General features: G+C 42.4%; 1 protein-coding gene across 2 annotated transcripts in view; it reads right to left on the bottom strand.

Annotated features, from left to right (window-relative positions):
- ATP10A (ATPase phospholipid transporting 10A (putative)) overlaps positions 1–19819 on the bottom strand; it is a 108199-nt gene extending 88380 nt beyond the window's left edge. Inside the window, exon 1 of one of the 2 annotated variants that reach the window (XM_050975478.1) lies at positions 19132–19819. In XM_050975478.1, coding sequence (XP_050831435.1) covers positions 19132–19577 — 446 coding nt within the window. In that variant the 5' untranslated portion in view covers positions 19578–19819. The remainder of the gene's footprint in view (positions 1–19131) is intronic. The other variant, XM_030234832.2, reaches the window with a different exon arrangement.
- Positions 19820–26972: the final 7153 nt, after the last annotated feature.

The following is a 26972-nucleotide window of genomic DNA, read 5'->3' as shown; positions in this document are numbered from 1 at the left end:
AGAACAAAGTGGTCTGCTTTAAAATTACTTACAATTAGAAATATTTGCCATTTATTTTCCTTTCAGGAAATTCCAGTGCTTTATCCCAAACTCACTGATGTCACCAAGGTTTTTCGCTGTGATTTCTGTGTGCTTTGGAGCAGATCTCTGCTGCATTCAGACTTCTGTCAAGCAAAAGTCTCTGAACTAACCCCTACGCTAGGATGGGTGGGAATGTGCTCAGAATATCTTGCACAATGTCTGACACTGCAAATTTTCCCCTACATTAATAGATGACTGGCTATTAGACAAAATATAGTAGTGAAAAACAGAATGTGCAAAGTAATGTGTAATCTATGGTCTTAAAATATGACAAAGAGAATAATTTACTTTAACTGTTTGCATTTCTCCTGATGCTTACGATTTTACAATGCAAAAAGAGGAAACTAATCCTGCATCCATTAGGAATACTGAGACTTGTGCTATTCAGTCCAAGCAGGCAAGTCTCTAGAATCTTTTGGTATTATTCATAATTTGAGTTGTCAAAAATCAATTAACAGTTAAGTGAAGAACTTTGCTTTGTAATCTCAACAGATAATATGCGGTTGTGTAGGAGGAAAACCTAACTACACCTTGACCTTGTGCATAAAGGAGATAATGCCAAGTTTCTACACCATGGGTCAATTCAATTATTTAATTAAGAACAAGAACTGACCTAATCAAAACTTGTTAAGAGCTATTCAGCCCAGAGCTTTCCGAGGGAAGTGATGAGGCAAAGAAAGAACAAGGTGCACTGGTTAAGACCCAAATCTAAACAAAGTTCAGACAGAAAACAATGTGCAAGTTTTTTATTGTACCACCAGGATAACTTCAAAAGGTTCTGCATTCAGTTGTAATCTTTAAGACAAAATTTTCCACATCAAAACAGTAAATGATGCAGAAATCTTTTTAAAAAGTTGCATCCCATGTCTGGAAGACAACATAATTATCAGACGACAGTTATCTTGATATCACTAACTGTAATCTGTTTTCCATGGTGTACTGCCTTTCTATTTTTTTTGACTTTGATAAAACATAAGTTTTTGTACCTGGTGTGCCCATCAATGCAACATGCTATGCTCCAGCATGGAGGTCTTGAAACCATATGTAAATGACTTTATTTCTAGTGACAGATCAGAAATAGGAAACTGCTAATTTGTAGGAGAATGTCTTTAAAATTCAGGTTCCTTACACTATTTTCCCTCTTAATTAGGCAAAAAGTAGTGAAATTAGGCATTTGTTGATTGTGATTCTTAGAATTACTGGGATGCCTCTGCAATCTGAAAGGTTAAAGCAGCTTTCTTTCAAAACACCTGCTGTGTTATTACTGGAAATAGTGCTTTTCTACAGCAATTTGCACTCTAATCACTTCCCATCCAAGGAATGTCTGACTACCAATACTACTCCTCAAAAGTTGTAATGAGATTGAAGCACAGTGTGAAAACAAACCTTCTACAGATAGATGGAACACTTCCATTTTCTGTTTATTTGTTAGGCTTTTTTTTTTTTTTCCTCAACAGAAAGCATTTAAGTACTCTCTGGAGTAAAGAGGCTTAACTCATCACCCTTACCTGTTGAGTAAAGATCCTCCTATTTGAGGCATGCCACACAGCCCTCCTTAAAGAATATGTGCAAGTCAGCTTAGGTTGTATTTATAGAATAAACTTAGAGCTTCTCACCCGAAGAAACACCAAAAACCTCTTTTGCTCAACACTGCCCTATCTAGAAATAAACAATGGCATGGCAGTAGTAGGTGTGATAACAGAAATGATTGCATACAGGTTTTTTTTTTCCAGTAGAATGCACAAAATTAGATTCTATTCACTTGTTATATTTGCAGTGTTCCAAAATTGCACAAAAGGGTGCTGGGGCAGCAACTTAACTGAGATGAATCAAACTAGCTGAACTGGATAGGATCAAATAAGGCGACTGTCTCATAGTCTTCACAGTGTTCAGCCCCCAAACTGGAAGCAGTTGCAGTCCCAAATGCATGACAGCAGGAAATTTACTCTCATACTTGGCATAAGTGATAGCAGAGGTTTTTGTGAGTTCTCTTTTTTACACGCAAGCATTTTTCTCATGAAGTACAGATCCAGCACTTCAAGCCTGCTGATAACAAGCTTGTTTTTATCTTTCACGGAACCTGTGTGTAATGCCTCCCGCATCTCCTGGGGTTTGTGTAGATGCAGGTGGAAAATTACTGCTGGGTGCATTTCAGGAGACGTCCAAGAGCACACAGGCCGACTGTCAGAGCTGAGAAAGGAACAGACTCTTACACTGCTGAGCCCCAGCATTCCAGTACTTCTATACCTGCACTGCTACAGTCCAAAGCCACTCTGCAGGAGTGGCAGGACACAGATATGCTCACAGCTTTTGAAAGCCTCTGTTTCTTCAATGAGAATGGTGGCAGAGGTACACAGGAAGAAAGGCTCCATCCACTAGTAACACGAGACTGACATTGAGGGCTCCCTTGGCACCATGCTGATGCAGGCTGGGTCTGGACTTGCTGCTCAGTTTGCTAGCGTCAATCACACTTGATAGGAAAAGTCAGGTCTCTCCAGTGAAAAATGAAGCATGACAACTGCTAGAAAAACACCAGGTACGCTAACAAAAATACAAGAGTTTCGACAAAATTTGGCCTATAATGGAGCACAGGATTTAGTACTACAAAGCATCTTAGTGATCCTCGCAGCTACTTGAGAAGACCTGTACAACCCAGCTTCAATAAAGTGACAGAACAGCACTAATTAGGCCTAAAACTTGCTAATATTAAGGTTAAAACTGGTAACAAAGTTTGATATTTACAAAAGAAGGGCACGGGTCTGTTAGTATGATTCAATATTCTAATCATCAGTATAAAGGTAAAATACTATCCTGTTAAGACCACCTTTATGCACATCCACATCTACCCCCCTGGTGACACAAGGTTTTCATTCCCCCTACTTAAGCTGTCCAGATGTGAGGGAGCTCATCTGTCCTATTTGCTTAGATGTCTCCATATCAGATGGCAAGAGAGGGGAGGATACCTTTGGTGGGGGATTCTTCTTAGCAGAAGATGGACAGGACCAACAGCTCTCTGGAGATGCCCATCTTTTTGTCCAGAACAGTGTGAAGGACTACAAGTTTAGAGGGACTGGATGCCTAATATCCAAATGGCTTAAGACTTGCAAGAGAAATCTCAGGTTGATCTAGGTGGTTTCAGAGAACACCAAGTAACTTCAACAGTATAAACAAAGTTTGGCTGGTGGATACAGAGGCTAATTTATGCCTTAATCTCACCCTTTCTGAGAATCCCAGCTTTCCCTCTGAGCAGATATCCAAGTCATTTATTTTGCTGCATATAATTAGAGAATGGTTTAGACTAGAAAGGCTCTTCAAAGACAAGCTAGTCCAAGCTCTCAGCTGTGGGCAGGGATGCCTTCAACTGAACCAGGTTGCTTAAAGCCCCAGCGAACCTGGCCTTGAACACTTCCAGGGATGGGGCACCCACAGCTTCTGTTCCAGTGACGCTCCCCCCTTAAGGATCTCTTTTTAATATCCAATCTAATCTTGGAGTTTAAAACTGTTGCATAGTCCAACCCTAGGGAAGGTAAGTGAACACTGAATTTGGCTTAGCATTTCCCTCACTGATCAGCACCTTCTTCAAACAAGTTTTCCAAAACCCCTCCCCCTTGTTTTCAGGCTCATGGTGGACCCTCATGCCTGTGTGTTTGCAGAACTCCTCATTACCTAGAGTTAAAACCTGTAAGACTATTGCATGAGAAAAGTTTCTCCACTCCTGAAATATTTTCAGAAAAAACATTCTAGAGACAGTTTCAGTATTACCCTTTTTGCTTTGAAGTCTTTTTTTATTTGACCTTTGGAACAAATATTTCACAGGATTATTTGTAGCTAAGGAACATGATGGAGAACTTCAAATATTCTCTCTTTCTGCCTGTAATTTGTTACTGTACATACGTTTTTATTCTGAATTGCACCTCCACTTCCAAAGTGTTCCATCTCTACCAGCTGGCAACTGTTATTGTGCAGTAACATTTCTTCAGTAAAGAGGCATTTCTGAAGTGCTTATTTCTGCACATGGCACCTCCAAATGTTTTGCTTTGTCTTAACTAAATGCCCACCTTTTTTTTCTGGGGTGCCTGACAATGCCCTTTTAACTGTTTTTTAATTTCAGAGTTTCCCTAAGGATTGTGGGAGAAGTACAATAATGATAATCCATTTACCACAGTAGTGTTGATACTCATCTGGCCCTTACAGATGGTAGATACAGATTTCTTTGTAACTGAAACTGTAATTTTCCCATTACCTATTTGCTACTCCATTTGAAACGGTTGTGAAATCAAATCACAACCCAAAAATCCAAGGGAAAAAAAAAACAACAAACCAGATATTTTCGCATAAGATAGCAGATTTGAATATTGCTGAATTGAGAAAATCAAAACTGTGAACTCTCATTCAGTTTTAAGGGGAATCAAATCACAATAAAGACTTCTTTTAAAAGCCCTGCCTCAAACTGCAAAAACTCTATGAAATAAATCATGGTTTTCCCACTTTGAGGACTATGACTTTGACACACAGGAAGGGTCCTGCAACTTGCCTTTTAAAGACCAAGAGGAGACCTGGTGACTCCCTGTAAGTGTCTTTAAGATTCAACACTGTCCTCTTTCCAAAAATGACTGCCAAATCCTTTCAGCAATTCAGCAAGACACTAGACCAAACAAGAAAAGGAAAAAAGGGGCAGGAGGGAACATGTTTCTTGCTCAAATGGGTTACTTAAAAGTGTTCTGGGTGAACAGGAAGGACACAGTAAGCACATCTTCATTCACTGATCCCCTTGAAGCTCTGACTTGGAGGGCAGATATAACTTGCCTTGGGACTGCTGATTTTTGCATACAGGTGATGCTCCCACCTTGCTGCAAGGAGAGTTATTGTGCTTGTGAGGTGAAATTAATTTGTCATGATATAGAAAAGTGTCCATCAAAAAAGAAATCAAGGGTTGGATGTAAATCAAAACCTTAGAGCCCTAGTTTACTCCCAGGGCTCATTTCAAGACCCAGATATAAAGCACTAAAAATTAATTTTACTGATATTAGAGACTGGAACCACATTTGTTTTTTCCTTAGCTTTTAGTTTATCTTTACATCAGTCTTAAGGGGCCTTGTAATAATCAAATTTTGCATATATTTCTTCAACTTCCATAGCTGATCTCTATAGTACTAACTAAAAAGCCACTGGTTTTTCAATCTTGCAGATACAATGTCTTGTTCTTCCCACAGCAGCTGGGAAGTAGCATTCTGTTTGTGAAAACATGTAAACAGAAAATAAACTCAAGAATTCTGATGCAAAAAATAACTTGTTTTGGCAAGTTAAAGTACTTTCTGCGTGTGTATCTGCAAGGTGTTGGTAGCAAAGCTAATTTCTAGTTCATCCAAAATATTGTAGAAGAACAACCAAAACAGAATACAAAACCCCCCAAATACCAGTGCTTGCCAAGTGGTGGGAAAACAAAACAACACAAAACAAACCTACCGGTAGCAAAAAAATATTTACTTCCCAGCATCTAAAGTTATTATGGGCATTAGAGAGCATTTAGGAAAATGCCTTTTAAAAAACCACTGAAGTGTTATTTTAATAACTTGAAACAGGAGACAGACTCACTGCTACTGATGCATGAAGTTTGGCTCTGTTCTTCCTTCTAGCAGGCTGAATTAAGGACTGCCCGTACCACCCTTGCAGACTGATCTCTTTGTCAACCATCAGCCCTCTCTGTGCCAAGAGAGTTCAAAACACAACTTGAGAAGTAAAGTGCCTCTCTTGGAAATGTAAAACCAGGACCAAATGTTTGAGCTGGCCAAAGAATAATCCCAGGATATGACAAAAATAGTGGATTTCCAATTTCTTGGCTGTTGTGTGTTTCCTATCTTCAATACCATGAAAACACTGGTTATTTTGGCCATCAGTTTCTGGACACTAAGGCCTATGGAAAAAAGACCTACCTCTGCTATTTTATCATGGCTCCCCAAAAGTGGCTGTTTGCTGTCTTTTGCTCAGAGATTTCTTGATACAGTGCAGCTATGCAAAAAGACAGCTGTCCCAGCATACAAACTGCTAACTTGCTATGTGGGAAGCCACACTTTCTCTTGACAAGACAGCTAACTGTCACCTTGGCCATTTTCTCTCGTACCTACCCTGTTGTAAAGCACCCTACTGATGTTTAAAAAACACCCTCTGCTTACTTACAGAGAAAAAACTATGACTACACTTATATCCATTTAAAGACTTATTAAACTCCCAACTATATTTTTTAATACTTTCTCAGTCCAAGGACTGTTGATTTCACGGTGCTATATACAGCTGTAAACATTGCAACCTCAATATTTCTACTTGATTGGTGTATGCAAACCAGACTCAGAGAGTCTTCTGAGGTGCAAAATAATCCTGAAACTCCAGTTGGAGACTTTTGAAAGGGCTGTACAGCAAGCTTTCCTCTCCAAGCAGTGTGACTGTGCCAAGGCGTTCCGTGTCTCACGCCGGCTGTCAATGCTTACTGAGCAGCTCAGAGGTGCTCATCAGAGGCATTCTGTGCAGGGCTGTGCCTACACCAACACAGCAGCCTGCTGCAGCACCTATGCAGACCTGCAGGGTGGAATGAATGTGCCTCTGAGTTCCCCACACAAATCACCAGGGACTGCCCCTACTATAATAGAGAAAGATGCACACAGACGTCAAGTGTGAAAACCAGTGATGTTTAAGGCCATGGGAGGTGATCCTGTAAATCATAAGGAAGGTCTGACTTGCAAACAGTGTCTTATTTCTGAAAGGCAGGTGAAAACTCATGGCTCAAATAGAGTTCTCCTGCAGACTTCTTGCAGGGATAACATTACTCTGGAACATGAGCTGCCTACGCTGCTGTGACATGAAAGGCGACTTTTTTGAAGCTTCATAAAACTCCTAAGAATGTTGTGCTGTGTTCCTAAGAATTCAACAGCAGCTTTTCCACTTATGTTCTCAGTAAAAATGAATTAAGATGGCAGAAATATGATATAAGGATAACAACTTGCAGTAGCACTTGCTTACATCTGCTTCACTTGAATATCTTAAGCTTATGGCCAGCTTGTTTCATTTGCTTTTCAACCCTGAATCATCAGTCTCCTGGTAATTTGGTATGTGCTGATGTAGCAAATCACACTGATTATCTGTGCGTGTCTTAAAAAGAAAAGGACTGTTTGACAGGATTTTATTTCATGAAATTTACTTTCTGATCCAAAGTTATTAAGGAAATAGTGCTGCATTAACTGCCAGATACATGGTTTGCTATCCATTTGGTCACAGTTAAATTGAAATAACCCCCCCAAACTAAGCAGAGTCATGTAATTTGTATATGCATTTACTGAACATTTTTTTTTACTGGGTTTTATCAGTCTAAGGACAATAAATCAGAGGAGGATGCAGGGTTGTCCCCACCAGCTGTGCCCCATCCAGACACAGAAAATGTTAGTCATGTGAATTTGGCCGTGTTTGAGCTGAGAAACCCTGCTAAGAGACAGGACAGCAGTAATGACCCAAATTGCTTCCAGAGCAGCAAGCACCTCTGCATGGGGCTCTGAGGGTGTTGAGATACACCAGCTGGGACAGCCGTGATTCGTGCTCAATGTGTGCTGCATAAACACACCTTTCACAGCTGACAGTTTTAAGAACTGGCACTTGTAACCAGCTGTGTAAGAAGTCACACTTAAAAGAACTTGACAAACCTCTTCTGGGTTTTGCCTCTTATTTGAGTTAGACTTGGGCGAAGAGATGCAGAGACTAAGGTTTCTAAATACCTGGTGCATATTGCACATCACCTTAGGGCTCCCATTAACCATGTACAGGTGTAAAGTAATTACAGCACAGTAATAAAAGTTACAGAAAACACTGACTGGGAACCTCTCCTGCACAGACTGTGTTTTCATATTGTCTATGCTCTCAGTGGAATATCTGCTGTGGAATCTAACTGGAGCTCATGAGTTACAAATGCAGGTCAGAAAGGAGTTAGACATCAGTGAGGACATATCCCAAAGATGTCTTGGGCATAGGGGATGTATGCTCAGTAACTGGAAGAATAAAAACTGTGCTCCCACGTGCTCACCAATCAGGTTGGCATCTAATTTGTACACTGCTCAACTACCAGGGACAAAGGATCACAGGTCTTGACCACTTCTGTTTCTACATTTGGTTGTCTTTCTATACTTCCTACCAGTGGTAAAGAGTATGCCTTGTAGTTTTCTTGCTTGAAACTTTTTGCTAGGGTGCAGCACCGTCAACTCAGGCATGCTTTCTGCAAATGCAAATAGTGGTTAAAAAACTAAACCAAAACAAAAAAAAAAAAAAAAAAACCACCCAAACTTGAAAACCTCTCTAGAAGTTGCCAGATAGGAGAGCTGAAGGGAATGTTATTATGACTAAGAGGCTGAATTCCATGCACAAAACAGCTATTTCTAGTGATAAAGCATAAAGGTTAAACAACTAAGGACAAGACTGCCAGATGCAAAATGGAAACTTTCCAATTTAGGAGCAGCAGAGGAAGAACATGAATTAATATGGAAAGACCAAATTAGCATTATAAAAATCCTCCGAGCCAAACCAAATGCCATTGAAAATAAACTCAGGAACTCTCCCCCTTTTCTGCTCCCTGCATTCCAAGGAGGATTGAACTTAGAACAACCATAGGGAATTTTAGGGAAATCTTACACTTAAATGTAGAGCAAAGGCTTTAAAACTTAAAGACTGTATGTGCTTCAAAAACACTATTAATCATTCCAGATTCTTCTTCAGTACTGCTGTTTAAAAGGAAATAAGTATTTTGGACATAAATTTTCTCATTAGTTTTATCTTTAGTGAAATTGGTAAAGATCAGACTGATTCTTCAACAGTTTTGAAACTGAGGTATTAAATGATAATTTCTACTTTTTATTAACTGGAAGAAAAAAACAAATACACATACACAAAAAAACCCCAATAAAATAAAAACCACATTAATAACCAAACACTTTGCAAATAAAAAAAATCCACTGGTTGTTGGGTTTTCGACGTAGATTACATTTCAGTGCTAGCTTCATTAGCTCTACATGCAGAGATACACTCTCAGTCTGGGTGTCCTGCACTGCAATATTCTTTGCAGATGGCTCTTACTGGTCTCACACACACTTTTGTGGCATGAGCTGGCAGATATCAGTCCACTGTGGTATTCCTCAAACTGAAGATATGTTGTGGATTGTTCAGTCCATAAAAGTCTATTACAGACTTTAAATTGGACTCCTGGAACCTGATTGTAGCAGACTGAACATCAGTACTGCTAGACTGATGGCTGGCTCAGCTGTGGTACACCTTTTCTGTTGAGTCTGAATTTAAGAAAGCTCCCACAGGATCTGACAGCAAGAAGAGCTTCCACACAGCCAGGATCCACAAAAAAGCAGACACGCAGGGAACTACACTGAAGATAAATGAGGGATATATGTCAGAAAAACCTGATAGGATTCAGGATATTTAAGCCTAAAAGGATCAGGAAGAGCAGAGTGTAAAATGCTGCAATTAGATGAACAGATTTCAGGACTCTGAAGATGGCATGATGTCTTATGCCACTGCACCTCTTTCATGGCTCTATGGTATATCTGCAAGAGTCTGTGCTCCTATATTGATGGACCCTGAAATTCCAGCATAGAAATTGATAATCACAGGTAAGTCAGCAGTACTCAAAATTAGGATAATAATTTTGCCATGGATCCCTCTGATTCAATCCCTGATCACCTAGCAATACCACCTGCAAGTCTGAACACCTGAACCCACTGGGCAAAACCCAGAAGCCTTATCTGATATTTACGAGACATCTGACGATGAAGCCCCACTTTCATTCTAGTAGCGTCCATGATTATGTCAAACACACAACAGCCCTCTGAATTTTAGAAATTAAAGAACAAATAAGATCCCCAAAATACCAAGATTCCCTACATTATGAGGACAGTCTAGAAAATTCCAAACATTGCAGAAGTGCAGATATAATCAGTCATTCAAAGAAGAAAATTATTCATTGCCAACATCTAATCTTATATTGTTTCTCAACAGTGTGATACATTTCACGGGTATGAACAGTAAGTTAATGGCTATTGCTGAAGGCAGAAGGTGGCAGGAGATGAAACAGTGGATATTTGGTTAGTCCCTTCACCTGACAGGTGAACTTACTCATATCTATGACTCTCAAATAATAGTTCTTAAATAAATCATTAAGTATATTGAGCAGGATAAGCTACTTACTCCTCTACACCCAAAAAATCATATGGAGTGTTAATTGAGAGAAAGTAAAATCTATCCCCTCTAAGTTTACTAATGGGATTCATCTCACGTGACCATCTAGTTAGCTTCACCTGTATCACCACTGGAGAGTGGTAAGAACCTCTTGATTCAAACTTTCCTAAGGTAAGTGTCTCAAAAAGGCTAGAAAGATTTCCCCTTCCATCCTGAAACCATTCAATGCTCTCCACAGATTTTGGCACAAGCATAGATGATATGGTCAGACTGGACATGTACCTTTTAGCTAAAGACACGTGAAATGAATCTCACCTCATGTTCCAGAAAGAATAATACAAATTCCTTTAGGAAAGGCCCTTGTCAGGTCAGAGAGAACCTAACTTGCACTTAAGAGGGCTTCTTGCAAGGGCGCTACAATCATTGGCTCACTGCTGTTTACAGGGGAAGCAACTACTGGCATTTGCAGAAGAGTCAAGATGCAAATCAGTGGCTCTCTTGGGAAATAGGTACATCAGTCCATGCTTCTCTGATAAAACTGGAACGTAGGACTGTGAAGGAAGAAGATCCACATGCTCTCAAACATGCAGATAAAACCAATATATGCCTTTATTCTGGTAAAGGGTGTAAGATCAGGCTTTAGCTTCACAGCTCTGCAGTTATACAGCAGAGGGAAGTATAGCAAGGAGAAGCTGACAATGAGAATCCTAAAAAAGGAGAAAAAGGAAATACCAGAATCATCCAAAACTCCAAATGCAAGCGTAGGTCAATTAAAAAATAATGCACTACAACTGTGGGATCAAACTTAGGAGGATTATACTTGATTTCTTATAATCTGCTTTCACCCAAAACAGGTTACATCTTTCTAACACAATTAATGAACTTTCTGCATCTCTAAGGGTTCAGCTGCTAATCTGCCTGCTAAAATTTCAAAATTTGTTCACTGGCAAATTTTCTGAGGCATCTTATTCCATGTCTATGTATTGAGAACATACTCAGAGATGTATTAAGGTGACTGCTGTTCTGACCTTCCTGTGTTAGCATCAGTATTTTTGGAGATTTCACAACAACTTTTTCCCAGTGACTTGCTAGTGAATGCACAAAATCAGCTAACGTGACCCAAACAGGCGTATTCAGGTTGATACTGGAAGGTGGGAAGGTGAACAGACAGGAGCTGAGGATATAGGTATATGGCTGTGGGACCCAGAAAAAGCCCAGGAAGCATAAGATAATACACAAAGATAAAAGACCTCTGCTTACAAAAGCTGTCACTTCATAGTGGACTTTCTCTTTTTATTCAAAAAGTCAGAACTAAAACCTCCATGGAAAATACAGAAATACCAAATATTCTGCAGTAGTGCTCACACACTCAGTGTTGATGTGGCAGCACAAACATGTAAGAACTGAAGTCAGTTATCACTCAAGGAGTTAAACTCTTCCTTGAAGTAGGTCACTATTTCCAGACAACCACAACATAAAAACAAAACAAGTCACCTCCATGCCTATTAAAATAAATCTCCAGCAAAGTCTGGGTTTATAAAATGACTGGGCATGATGCAAATGTTGGCCACTGAACTGAAGACTGGCCTACTTGTCACTCTTGAGAAATTGTGGTCAGACAAAATAGCACTGGAGATGGGAGATGTTTCCTACCCTCAAAAACACGTGCCTTGCCAGTTCAGGATTGTCCTTCAACCAGTGTGGCCTGAAGGATGTGGGCTAACCATGGCAGAGATGTTCCCTGCAACTGTTCTGAAACAGAGTTAAAATATTGCTCCTGTTGGAGCAAAGAGCTAGATGGTAGTTTGACAGCTCCAAAGGGGTAGATTATCCCCAGCAGCCCACAGGACAGAACACCCTATTAGCTGGGTGGCTAGCCTGTCATGGACAGGCTATGTATCTGTATCCTTGAAATAGTAAAAAAGAGAAAGATGTTCCTCTCAGCTCACATCTGACAGGCACTGTAAGCTCTTACTTTGAAGCCCCCTCACTCCCACTTCCTGTACAGAAAGCAAAGATTAAACCAATTTGCTCAGAAACACGCAGGTAATTTCCATCTAAATCTGAGGTTTGCTTTATCTGATTTTTCAGAATCAAAGACATATTTGGAAATGTACATTTTCTCAGTTGATCTCAATGTTGGGGCTATTCAAGCTCCTCCTTTGCATTTCTTCTCCCCTGCACACCACCACCAGCACCTGCTTAGGAGAAGATATAAGCTAGCATCTTTCACAAGTATGCTTTCATTGTGGCTGAATTTTGGCAGTGAGTCAACTCTGTGCTTGACGTGCAACAGAGGAAGCTGCTGCCCATAACTACCAGATTTACCCATGAGAGGCAACTGTCCTTGTTTTTAGCAGGCTCCTCACTTTATGCCATTCCCTGAAATGCAGTCTGCCTGATCCATTCCACAGAGACTCTGTCTTGCTTCCACATTCTGGCAAGACAAAGTGAGGCAGTGCTGGTGGGCACAAATCAAGTTTCTGCTGTGGATCTCCTCTGGGTGCAAACATGACTGGCTGCTACCACAGCCACATTAATGGCAACTCCCAAAGTAAGAACACTAAGGCTGAAGGTAAGCCATGGAAGCTGGTTCACCTCCACAACTATGTGAAGTGAAAGAAATTGTTCTGCTTTTCATGAACTTAATTGCTTTCAATATATGCAATTGCTAAAAACAAGCCTGCACAGCATAAATCCTGCAAGCTGGATGTAATCCTGAAGCTGTGCACTTGGCTTCTCAGTTGCATTGACCTTACTGTGTCCATACACAAAAGCACCACATTCCCAAAAGGCCTGGAGCTGCAGGGAAACAGGAGAGGTACCTCTGGGACTGCTCTTGCATAGAGTAACTACCCCACAAATTGGAAGCATGCTGGATTACATAGCAGGGAGATGTGGCACTTGGACTTCTGGTGCTGAGTCAAGGTAAGCAACTTGCCCATCCATAAGGGTTGTATAAGCCTGGAGCAGGTACCTGTAAAGGTCCTGCCCAGTGACAGGGACCTTTCTTTCTCTAATTACAACTTGTGGAGGACTGATCTGATTGTGAGAGGAATGTCCTGGCTAAGTTATGCTATGCTAGCTAGTAAGCAGTTCCATAAATATTGATTTTTGCATGGCTGTCAAGGGTTTCAATTCTCGTTTTCAGTTCTCCTGACTACGTGACACATGGAGGGTGGAATCACAGTACCAGGCAAAGTTTAACAGTACATGCAATTCTTTTCTCTTGTGTATTTTCTTTGGAAATGCACCCTGACAGAATCAAATAAAGCTGTTATTCTTTGGCCACCTCTAACAATAATCATGGTCTTAAGTTAATAAAGACACACAACAGCAAGGAGATCTGCACACAAGGTGGCTACCTATAATTCTGGGCTGTGGTCTGCTTAGCACAAGAGATTATGGTGTCTCTCCAGAGGGGCAGCGTGTAACAACAAAAATTTATTTGGGGACATCACCAGGTCTTTCAGCAGAGATTAACAGCATCTTCTTTGGCAGTCAGCCAGAGGCATGTGAAACAGCCTACAACAGCTCTCATGACATCCAATACAAATGAAAGAGCTTAGCAACAAGAGTCAAGCATTTTTCTTTTTCAATAAAGAAGCTCAGGCACTTAGAAAATTTACCCTACACTGAACAGCAAATAAACTGCATACATACAGTTGGACAGAGAGATGGGTTCTCCTGTGCATTCCATCTGGCTACATCTCAGAAGATTAGCACAGACACCCCTTGCTACTTGGATAAATTCTACTGCAGAATAAAACTGCTCCCTATCAGTCTAACAGAGGAGCCTCTACTACATCGCCCACTGAGTTTATTCACTGCCATCCTGGCTCAAACTGAAGTGAACACAAAGACACAGTAAGATGAACAGAGATGCATCTTTCTGAAACTCAAGGCAGGAACACTGACTTCAACAGATTCAGGCCACTACTTCCTGCTTTCAGCTCTTTGTGCATCAAATTCACTCACAAAGGAAACTGAGTAATCACAGGTAGTTTCCTTTTGAATCACATCTAGTGACATGTGTGTTCTGGAAGGGAGACAAGCTTGTTTCTTCTACTGAGAAATGTCTTAACTGCCAGCACGCTTTGGGACAAGAAGCTGCTCCTGACTATGGTAGGATACAACCTAATTTGACTGGTGTTGCCAACAAAATAAGGCACCTAAGAGTGAAGTGCTTGCAAGCAAGTCATCATCTGGCTATTTTTGAGGCCATGAGTGGGATCTACTGTGCCTTCGTGAGGATTTGGTAATACTACTGTATCTTTTTCCTCCAAGGCTGAAATCAGTTTCACGGGTGGGTTGGCAAAGGGAAGAAGGGACTATATTTTTGAAATTATTGGAAATGTTGCCCACATCAAACTCTCTTCAGTTTTGCAGAAAGAAATTAACATTTAATGTAAAACAGCCTGCTTTGATAGCTGTCTGAATGCCCCATTAAACTTTTTCCACACCTCAGGGGTGACAAGTATCCAGTCATTAATTGCAATTTTTCATGGATTTTCTAAGTCACAGGTTGACACAAGAAGCAGTTATCACTCTCTGATCAGTATGTAGAGCTATTACACTCTTTAGCAGTACTCTTCAATGGACACAGCAAGAGTTAAAGAATAGATTTAAAAAGCAAAGCCCTTTGGTTTTGAACATATGGCTCCTAGAAAAATGTTAGCAGAGATTATTTCACCAGCACAGCCCTGAGACAGCAATAAAGTGTAATTCTGTGATGGACAAGTGCCATTATTTGTCATGATTGTAGTTATCACTATTCATCTTCTATTTACATGTCATGTAAACATATACCATATTTTGTAACAGCACACTGAAATCAAAGCTTCTGCCCCAGTGACAAATTCAGTTCTATCAAATATTTAACAGCAGACATTTACATGAGCCATCCACAACTCCAATGGAGCCAGTGAGCACTGGAGGACATAACTGCCAAGAAAAACATCACCCTTCCATCCTCCCAAGTCCAAGGCAGTAACACAGATTTTACTCTTAGGATTGCAAATTTGTAATCTCCAGTCTTCAACCTCAATCCATGGGTGATAGAAATGAGGAAGAGGAACAAAGAGAGGAGACTAAGGTAATCACAGGTTTGCAAAAACAATTTTTTGCAGGCTAGGCTCTAATGCTTTTGTAACTTCCATCCATTTAAATCAACTAAGAGTTTTGGCTGTCATCCAGCATTCCTAGCTTAAGCACCTGTACAGAATTGAAATTCTAGGTGACCTGTGAAGCCATCCTCCTAAAGTAAGTGCCTCATTTCCTCTGCATCGCCAAATGAGAGAGGTGCCCTAAAGGCCTCTGGAGAGAGGCCCTATTAGCTCCTCTTGGCTAAAAAGTCTTCCTCAAAACTCTTCCTGCTCTTATAGACAGACCTGCAAAGTCCATCACAGAGTAACACAAGTCTGCAATGCTCCTGTGTTTCACTCCTCGACATAAGCTGCCAATTCAAACTCAATAGCTTCTTCCAATCTATTCAAAGAATCAGGTCTTTTCCTTTTCCCTCTGACCCTAGAAAGCAATAATCTTCTGAGGTATTTTCCACTCTCCACAATATCCAGGATTCCTAAATGAAAACTGTCTTCTTTCTGTCAAAACAAGTTGCATTGCTCTTCAACTTCTTACTTTAGGTTGCATCATCCTTTGCTGTTTTGTTGTCTCATAAGTGTTGCCAACTCTGAGCCACGGAGTCATTGATTCCGAGTGGCTGTATGAGAACGGGTCATCTGAGTCCACTGGGCAGGCAGGAGGAAGAAGGCCAGCTGTCAAGCAATCAGCAGAGCAGAGAACAGTATTTTCCCCCAGACCAGATCTTGACATGATCTGCCTGTGCAGGCTGTGCCAGAGCACCGAAGTTGTGTACAACCTCTTCCTGATGAGCTACCCTAGGCTCTGCCTTGCCCTGCATTCTCTCTGTCCTGCAGCTTTTGCATCACTTAATGCTGCCTGTATCTAACAGAGGACAGGTATTTCAGCAGCCAGGAAAGCATGTATGGATTATACATAAAAAGGATACATGGCAGAACACACAGTATCCAACCTGAATCTTTACTTGGTGACTAAACAACATGGAACATGAAACAGAGGGCTTTTCTCTACTACTGAAGCAAAAGTCCCTGTCTCCATTTGCTGACTTATAATTCAAAGTTATTTTGCTGCAGTGTTTGAATGCTGCAGTCTGTATGTGAGGTGGCTGTAGCAGCTGTATGGAAGGCTGGCAGGAAAGGGAGCCCATCACAGCACAGAGTCCTGGAACTCAGACACATCCCATCTTGCAGAAGGGTGCTTTCCAAGCTATGAACGACTGACCAGCCAGAGTTACTACTCCCTGACAGTGCTAGGGCAACACAGGACTGCAGCAGTGTTCATCAACCTACAGCAGCATTTCTATCGAGGACAGCATTTGCATCAAAGTGTGCCCCTACCGCAAGGAAGTGGCAATTAGGGGGAGGGAGAGACAGTCTGGTTTGCTCGAAAGGTAGTAAAACTGATAAGAGATCAGCATCAAATCCATCTGAAGAGAAAGCTGTCATTTATTACTTCCTTATGTGACACGAGTCAACATTTTTACAGAAACAAAGAGACTAAGGAAACAAAGTAAAAGTCAGGATCAATCCCTTGTGTTTCTCCTGGCATAACACCTCTCTAAGAAAACAGCTTTTCTGAACTCACGCCCAGCAACTTCAATGACCTTGATACAAATCTCTCAATCTTGGTACCCTGTCACACGAGTTTGCAAGAATCTTAGCTCTTATCTGCAGAAGTAGCAAGTTTCTAGTCTCATCTCGCTCACGGAGCTGGAGGGTGTTTAAAAAGGTGACTTGGTGGAGTTTATAAAAAGCTACAAAAGAACAAAAAGTGGGCAGATTAAAAACATGTGAGCAAATTACTTTAACCACATGTTTTGATTGTATTTTTTAATGGTGGGAGGGAAGCCTTCCCTAGGGACTGCTGGAAGGTGAAAATAGGTGAGCTGGGGACCACGCTTCTGTTGCAGGCTGTAAGCACACACCCTTCAGGTCTGCATCCAGCCAGAAAGCTGTGTCTGAATAGGTAACAGAGCTCTCACACTTCCATGTTTTCTGCCCCACAGGGATTTAGCTGACATGGGCCTTTGATGCCAATGCAAAGGAAAACCACTCCCAAATTAATCTGTGTAAGTGTCGCTCAGCAGCAATCTGAACTCTGCAGTAAAAGGAGCAATTCTGACTTACTCTGTAAAAGCACAAGCATGACAAAGGGTAGTGCACTTAGCTGGGACTCACAGTGATACTAACATCAAAGGTACACCTTTTCTCATAGTCACGTCTACTTTTTGGCAGCAGAGAGGGATTGGAAAATTGCTGGGGGAAAACATTCCAGAATTAATATCCCAGTACTGGTATTTGTTAATATTTTAAACATCTTCTGCACTGGACACTTAGTGCTTTTCAACCTAGGAGACACAAGAGCTTATTTCTAAGCTGATTTTGTTTGGAAAAGGTTAGATTAACCATCCTTATTATCACTGCTTTACTTTCTGCATGAATAGCCCCTTCCAAGACCTTCTGCAATCAATCTTCCTCAACATCAGAAGTGTTAAGAGTTCTACAGACAAGCAAGGCACTAGGCACAGGCACAAGTTAGCAGTAACTACGTGTGTGACTTGACTGGGTTGATTTTGGTTTTGTTTACAGAAATAAGGCCATTTTACTTATGTTCTCATGCACGCATATCTACTGGTGGAGGAAGATCCCTGGGTGAGATTTCTTATGTGATACCACCTGTGAAACAACAAGCTGAGTCTGCTGATGTTGGAAATGCAGCCTTTTCCGAGTTCTTTTTCAGTGTATTTTTTTTCTCATGCCTTTCCTGCAATAGGAGAGCTGCTCTCTGTCTCATGCTTACGTCAGCCCAGAAGACCCTCCCAGACAGTCTGTGGAATCCGAGTGTAAGTTTCTTGGCACGTGTTTAATTTCTTTTAGACTTAGAAGCATCAGAAATGAAACTGAATCTGCTTTCTCAGAAAATATATTCTTCTCTTATTCCCCAGGATACCTTAGCCTTACACTACTAGGAGATGACTGGCACTTGGAGGAAAGCAAACCAAAAATTTTGTAAAGCTGGATTCTAAGAACATAAATGTTGATGCAAAAGTAATTTCAGTCTGATTTACAAACAGTAAGGCAGTGCTCTAAATGCATTGCCCAGATCATTAGAAAAACTAATTCTGAGAGACATAAATGACCTAATGCTCCATCACGAGCACTGGGAAATAGCAGTCACAGGGAATGATGACACTTGAGATGATTTATTAAAAACATTCGCTTAAAAGTAAATGTTCAATGGAAAGACTGGCTCATTCTTTAGAAAGGCAAAGTCTGGGTTCACTAATTTCGTGTCATGAAATCTCACACACCTAACTGAAATTCAGAAGCCTCTGGCCTCTATCCTTCCTTCACTCATTGAAGATTTAATAGCAGACTGCATGAGTTCTCGTGTTATTATAATGAAATTAATGCCTGAAACTATACACGAGTGTAATTTACTGCACACACTGGGAAGCGTTTGCATAAAGCGATTTACTGCCAGACCCCAAAGGTCAGAGTGGATTCACTTTCACCTGTAGGTACTGTATGAACTCCCGCAGTTCTCAGCTAAGAGTTGGGAGACACCACTTCCATGAGAACTGGAAGTTTCTTTGCACTTAAAGTGGAAACGAAAGCCTTCCACAATGGACCTGCTCGGTGCCCTGCGTCCTCTGAGAGCCAGGCGGGACCCCAGCGCTGTCGGCCGCCAGGGCGCTGCCGTGCCGTGCCCTCACCCGCCCTGCCTCACCTGCTGTACACCAGGCACTCCATGTGGTTGATCTCCTTGTCGGAGCGGTAGCGGCTGTAATCCTCCCAGAGGTCCTTGATGGCGGTGACAGCCAAGATGAAGAGCACGGGGGCCAAGGCCAGCTCCGGCTGGAAGGCATTGACGGCTGGCACGAAGTTGAGGAGGGCGATGAACACAAAGTAGACGTTGGCCAGGCGGTGGAACTGCTCGAAGAGGTTCTTGGGCAGGAAGGACAATGCCGTGTACTTGGTGGTCTTGAGCCGGTTGCAGGCCAGGACCGTCCCCTTGGACTTCTCCGGCTCGGCCTCAGGTAATAGCAGGCTGGAGCGCACCAGCCGCGTCTTACTCTCCTTCTTCTTCCTCCTCCTCCTCCTCTTCCTCTGCCTCTCCTTTCCCTCCGGCAGCACCTGGGGCGCTCCCTCTCCTCCCGCCGTGCCCTGGGACATCGCTGCCGCCCCAGTGTCCTACCCGGGCAGGGCGGGCAGCTCCCACGGGCAGGCACGGCCCTAAGTTATCATCCTCCGCCGCCCGCCACGGCTCTCCTTTCCTCTTCCCCTCCGGGGGCGGGCGGGGGGAGGAGGGCTCTCTCGAACCCGCTCCTAGCCGCTCTGTCGGGACCTCTCTCGCTTTCTCCTCCTCCTCCTGGCCGGGGAGGGGACGTGGGCAGGCGGGGAGCCGAGCCCTCCTCCCGCGGGCCTCTCCCGTCCCGGGCGCAGGGGATGCGGGGGCCGCCGTCCCGCGGCCGGGCGCGGGCAGGGCCGGGGTAGCGGGAAACGGGAACGGCCCTTCCGCACACAGCCTGCCCCGAGCGCCGGCCCTGCCCGCCGCACACACCCGGAGCACACTTCAGCGGCGGCTTTTGACTTAGAGTTGCGTGTGGGACGGGGAAAGAGGTTCTAGCGGGGAAAGAGAAAATTCCCGCTGAAGCGTCGGCGCTGCGCGCTGGCCTTTATCCAGGGTGCCCCAGCAGCAGCTGGTGGGAGTTTTTACCAGCTGACTCACGGCGAAACACTCCAGTTTCTGCCCGAATCCGTGTGCCACGTTGATACCCATCCTCGTGCTAGAGCACAACATCTGCCGGCTCTTCACGTCTGTCTGGTACACCGGCGCTGTTGGTAGCGGCCATGGTGCCTGGGACAGCCCCGCAGGTGGGAACCAGAAAAATGAGGTTTCCGATGGAAAGCGTTCGGCACCGCCACCTCCGCACACGCCCTGGCAGCGGTGTGCTGTAACGCACGTTCGCCTCCGTGGATTTTCCTATTCCCTCGTGGTAGAGTAGGTCTTACCAGCAAGGACTGGAACCCTGGAAAATGCTAGTCTCTTGCTCTGTGGTTTACGCTCAGCGCTTTCTGGAGAAAGATACAGTTATGGGTCATGATGGATAGACAAGAAATACAGAAGAGAATTTAGATTGAAAGATTTAGTCTAAAATCACAAGTGAACAGATGTAGTGAATAAATGCCGAGATTTAAAAAAAACACATAATAAGAGAATAATTAATTTTTTTCTACTAGGTGTGACATCAGTCTTTACTGCATGGCTTTAGGTTGGGATTTAAGAGCAAACCCTTTGGATATGGGATTCCACAGGCAGCATGAAAGGCTGCCATAGAACACTCCAGGCTGTGTCTAACCTATAGCACAGATGCATTTTATGGGGGGACCCTTGGTCCTGATCCTCTGATATCCCAAGGTGGGATCATACTGAGTACAAATGCAAGCCCTTCATAGCTGTCAGCATGTTTGTTGTTGTCACAGAAAATAGACATAGAGTATAAACATCTAGTCTTGATATGAGGTCAGGTCAGGACAGTACTGGGGCATTTTCTGGGAAAGTACCTAGTCCCACAACTCAGATGCTGCCATGGCAAATTCCATGAAGCTCAAGAAGTGAAAACCATTACTGGAGCCTCACAGATTGTATGTGCTGCTGTGTTTTCATCCTTCCTTCTCCCATTTGCACTATGTTTGCAATTGCTCTTTGAAGTGTCCAGTGAATTAGAAGCCCTTTCCAGCCCCTGAGGCACTATGTAAGTGCTAGTTCAGCCCATGACCTGGTGCTGGTACTGTGTGTATCCACAAACCCTTTACTAATCCTGCTGTCTACTCTTATGATGCTACTTCAAACTTAGCAGGGATTTCCTGGGTTTCTCAGCTCTTGGAATATAGACACAGCAAGGTTTTAGTTAGTGCACAGGGAAAATTGGCCTGTTTTGGTTTTGTTTGTTTGATGTTTTTTTTCAAAGTCTGCTCCTTTGTTGATAAAGGAAAAGTACAAAATGTTAAGGGAAAAAAAAAAGACAAATATAAAAATCCCTCCTAATTTCAATTTTCAGTGGTTTTTTTTTTTTTGTTTTGTTTTGTTTTGTTTTTGTTTGCTAACACTTGAGTTAACTTAAAGGGGAAGCTGGAATGAACAAACATCCTTTTTCGTGCTTTGGAAATGCTGCAATGGGATGAAGAGGACATTTTATCATTGTGCAATATTCCCATAAACTGAGCTTCATCCATCCAAGGGCTCCTTGCAGGCAGCAGCAGATACTCCAAAACGTAAATTGCTGGGTTTTTGCCACTGGCCTGCCAGCCACTGCAACCCACTGTTTTGTAGGTCTCTGGTTCATCCCAGGCCTCCAGGAGATGAAACACTGTTCAGGCTTCATTTTTCCTCTAGATGGCCTTCCAACTTGTTTACACAGAGTAGAGGAGAAGCAACAGTAATATTTGTTCCTTTCTCTTGCCAAAGCACATCCCCTCCTAGAATAAACTGTTCGTATCTTGATCAATGCCAGGTGACTCACCTGACATTCCAGGTACACTCAAATGTCATGAGTATAGCACATCTGAGTGGAAAGATGGTGCACACACAAGTGTTGTGGAGAAGTGAGAGCCTGTGCTTGGAGGAGAAGTAAGCCAGTTGCTCAGTCACTGAATCCACCACATAAAAATGATGTGTAAATCATCAAAAAATGGTGTCTAGGTCAGGTTTAGCAGTGCATATTCAGCAACCTTTCAGTAACTGAAAGTAAATTAAAGGTTAGATATTCAGTATCATTAAACTTTCAAACAGAGTGCTCAAGGCAAGGTAAAAGACAATTTTCACATTCCCCTTAAGCTACTTGTTTAAAGAAAACACCTCTGCAAGTTTGGAGGGCCTAGCCTGGGATGCTATTTAAGGATACCACTTACACCTAGTGGTATTGGCCAAACTTGTGACACCAGATATCCCAAAATTGTCAGTTGCAGTCCCACAATTATAAGAAATGGTCTATAAGTCAGTGGGCTAGACTTTAAAACCTGTTTTACTTGCATAGTTTCGGACTGCTCAGGATTCACATTAGCAAGATTTCTTTTGTAACAGTATAACAGGAGAGAAACTTAAAGATATTGAACAGATGCTGAAAGTTTTTATGTAATTCCCATGCGCTGAGTTTTACAAACAGATATAGCAGCAGAAAGATAAACAGTTTGGGTGGGGGCCTCTGAAAAATTATGCATTTGTTTGCTAAATTGTTTATTTAAAAGCAATTTAAAGCCTTTGTATTTGAGTATGTATTGGCAGAGTTAAGTGCCACCCTTGGAAATTTTCACTATAAAATAAAAGTAGAAAGTATGCCACACCCCACTGGACAAGAGCTAAAAAGCTCTTCTTCTGTCATTGACCAGGACATTCTTTGTTGCTAATAAATTCCATTTTAACTGATACAGGCAAGCTAAAGTATTGCAAGGCAGTGCCATGTGGAAAGGATGTGGCACCCCTCTGCTTTCTGTGTAGTCACATGAGGAATACAATATTCTGGATATTTCTACTAAAACCTGACAAAATGTAATCCGTGATAAATACAAACAAGAGTTAACCTTACTTCAAAAAGCCTTTAAAAGCTAATGTTTGCTAGGCTTTTCTAGCCAAAAATTTTGTCAATTTAGACACTCCCAAGAATTTAGTCTTTCCATTTGCAAATAAAACTGTGCAGAAAGGGTTTGAGAAAGCACGAATATTTGTATCTAAACTCATTTCTGACCTCTCCCTGCCCACACATTTCAAGTATGTGAGGTTGGAATAAGAGGCAGGCAGGCAGCAAATTCAGCTTTCAACTGGTACAAAATACACATGCACAAGTCTGGCTTTAGCTTTTGAGTACAAAAGGACAAGTGTGTTGCTTTTGTTGTCACCTGCAGTACACCTGCATCTCCTTTTTATGGAGCCTTCTGGAGGAAAGAAGGTGAAAAGAAATTGGCTTTAAATCATTCTGGATGATTCATGGATCCTACAAAGTATCACCCTCAAGAAACAGAAGCAAACTGTTTTGAAAAGCCCGGGGAGCCAAGAGCCAAAGACTAGATTTACCAGATAACCTGAACTAAAATGTGGACTCTTTACTGTTTTTCAGGGTCACTGGAGGGAAGCACTAAACCCAGGGGATGTCTGCAGATTGCTCTGTGCTCTAATTGCTCCCAGCACCCACTGATGTCTCCTTCCCATCCAGAACTCTTCCTTTGTTGTCACGTGGCTTTTTCTCAGTGTCCTTCATCTCGCTACGTTTTGCTTGGTATCTGCTCTCTTATTTCTCCTGCCATTAACCTGAATCCAGCCTCTGATGCTCAATATCTCTTGAAATTCAAGCTCTCTCCAAAGCCTTTCCCAGTGCCTGACTTCTTTTTTTCAACTGTGCACATTTTCTTCAGATCAAAGACTAAAATTGAAAAAGGAGAGATGTTCTAAGCATCACTTATGCTGGTAATATACCTAGTGAGCTCTTTGATAGCCTGGGCCACTGAAAGCTGAGCCTTAAGGTATGGCACTGCCTTTAAGGCTCAAAGGAACTGCAGGATTTTCTGGCCCAAGATACTGTATTAACCTGGCCAACTTTTAGATGCCACACGTGCTAGAGCTTGAAATCATTATTGAACTGTTACGTGAACAGGCTGGTTGCTCAGAGACCAGATAACCAGTTTTATTCCTTTTCTCAGGGTCCTCAGCCCTGATTACATTTGAACTATTTTTTGTGGCATGAGGTTTTGTCAGTATGCAAGAATCATTACATCAACCAAAAAATGCCTTTAGCCTGATGGTTGTGTGAAACAATTGGAAATTGGCATCTGCCTGAATGCTAAGGATGAAAACACCATAGACATAGAGATCATATATACATTACTGATATAATAACTCCTGATTTGACTTGTCATGTTTTTTGAAAGCTCGGAGTTACCATTATTCCATTTTAACAATTAGCTTCTTCCTAGTATAAGAAAGTGAAGCAAACCTAATTTTAATATAGTCTAATTTATTAGGCCACTTTTGTAATATTTATATGATCCTAAAATAAAGATATCCTGTGTTGGAAATTGCCAGAAACATCTGTCAAATTACTCCTGATTCTCCTTTGGTCCAGAGAAGTTATTTTAATATTAACATGCTTAATATTATGGAACCACCCAGAGGCCTTAGTTGGAATCTAGGACTTTAAGAACTATAAAAATAACTGTAAAGACATAGTACCACACATCAGACAAAATCTGTTCTGCCCTTTGCAGATGAGGCGTATCCCATCTGGCTTCCTGTAAAGGGGACAGGCATACATGTTTGGAACATGCAGGAAAAAGGCAAGAGGCTTTCAGTGTGAACAGCCTGCTGAAAATGCCAGGATTTGATGAGGCGAGACAGCAGCCAAAATGGCATTATTCCTCATTTCCTTCTAGTCTGCAGGAGATACATAGATACACACACACGCATGTACATGCAGAAGGTGTATGTGTATGTGTGTTAATGTATATGTACACCACAACCAGTCTGGTAGAATCATGGAATGGCTTGGGCTGGAAGGGCCCTTAAAGGTCATCTAGTTCTAATCTCACCATGATGGGCAGGGATGCCACCCACAAGAAGAGGTAGCTCAGGGCCCCATTCAAACTGATCTTGAGCATCCTTCCAGGGATGGGGCATCCATAGGTTCTCTGGGCAACCTTTCCCAATGCCTCCGTAAAGATTTTCTTTGTAACTTTGTACTCTCTTGTTTTTTAGTTTAGAACCATTACCCCATGTTCTGTCAATATTTGCCCATGTGAAAAGTTACTGTCCCTCTTTCTTATAAACCCCCTTTAAGTACTGGAAGAATCCAATGAGGTCTCCCCAGAGCATTCTCTTCTCCAGACCGATCAACCCCAACTGTCTCATCCTGACTTTTTAGAAGAGGTGCTCCAGCCCTCTGATCATCTTCATGCCAGAGCGTCCTGTTCAAACAGGTCCCTGTCTTCCTTGTGCTAAGGACTCACTCCAGAGCTGGACACAATCCTCCAGACAGAGTCTGACGAGAGTGGAGTAGAGAGGCAGAATCACCTCCCTTGAGCTGCTGGCCACACCTCCTTTGGTTCAGCCCAGAATGTGGTTGACTTGTGGCTGCAGGTGCAAATTGACAGGTCATGTCCAGTTTTTCCTCCACCCCCTAGACGTTCTCTTCAGGGCTGTTTTCAATAAGTTCTCCCACTCTACTCATCTCTGGGATTGCTCTGACCCTGATGCAGCACCTTTCACTTGGTCTTGTTGAACTTCATGATGTTCTTATGGGCTGACTTCTCAAGGTTTTCCAGGTCTCTCAGGATGGCATTCCCTCCTTCAGTCGTGTCAACTGTACCACGCAACTTCATGTCACCTGTCCATGTAGTTTATGAAGATATTGAAGAACACTGGTCCCAAGACAGAGCCCTGGAGGACACCACCCATCACTGACCTCCACCTGGACATAGAGCCATTGAGCACAAGTCTGTCTACATCCAGAGAAATCCCACTCCTTTGTTTCTCAGTGGGCAGAGAGGGGAGATTTGTGTCCCAAGGTGAGCAGGAGCCATGTGACGAGGAGGTGTGTTCAGTTTTGAAGTACTAAGGGAAGTTGATCTTGTTCAGGGCCTGAGCAGCCCTGCCGGGCCTTTTCAGTGCAATGGTAAGACATTATTGAAGAACAGCTTCTACCTTTTAGAAGCAAGAGCAGTGCTACCTAGCAAGCTTCTCACATTCTGCATACATTTCACTGAAATGTTTTTCCCATCTATCATGCCCCAAGGGCACCTGCATCTCACATCCTTCCAGGTACATGTTGCAGGATCTGCTCTACCACACCCAGCTGTTCCCAGCTGTTTTTGATGAAGGATTCATAGAGGCTTTCAGGTGTGCAAGAGGCTGGAGGGGGAAGGAGGCTACAACACTGAATGCATATATTTGGTAGGTGTCTTGTGTGGAAAGAAGCTTGTTCAGGGAGCAGAGGGCTGCCATGTCCTTTCCTCCACCACCTGAACAGCCATGTCCATTTTATGACCCTGTTTGCATGCAGACCCCTGGCAAATGGGCCAGCTGGCCTGTTAAGCCTCAGGAATGGCTGATTTGGAAATTGGTAGTATTGTATAATAAACTAGATAAAAAACTAGTCAAGGTGTAGGACAGGTGTAAATTAAAGACATAAAGCATTCAGGTATCTGTAGTTAGCTTGTAGGCATGGTACTAGTGAAAAATACCACTTTTCAAATGCCTAATAACTAGTAATATTTGAGATGTAAGGAATAGCCATACAGAGCCGTTGATCAGCATTTAGAGCTTTCAGATCTGGAAGTTTCCTGTAGTAATCTCAACTGAAAAAGTGCTGCCACAGTTGGTGGAGAAAGACTGCCACTTCTAGGACACCAAGAACATCCCAAAATGTGTCAGTAGGTAAATGGATCAGTGAAGCCCATGCTCAAAAAAGCACTTCATTTTCCACTGACTGCAGAAGACATAAGTTATTAGTGCAGAGGAAGGTGTTTCCTTGGTGGTATCCAAAGCTAGGCAAAGTCAACTTGTTCCTTTATATCTTGTCC

This window comes from Serinus canaria, chromosome 1 (assembly GCF_022539315.1).
Source record: "Serinus canaria isolate serCan28SL12 chromosome 1, serCan2020, whole genome shotgun sequence".
NCBI classification, from domain to species: Eukaryota; Metazoa; Chordata; class Aves; order Passeriformes; family Fringillidae; genus Serinus; species Serinus canaria.
This window is presented reverse-complemented; position numbering and strand designations above follow the sequence as displayed.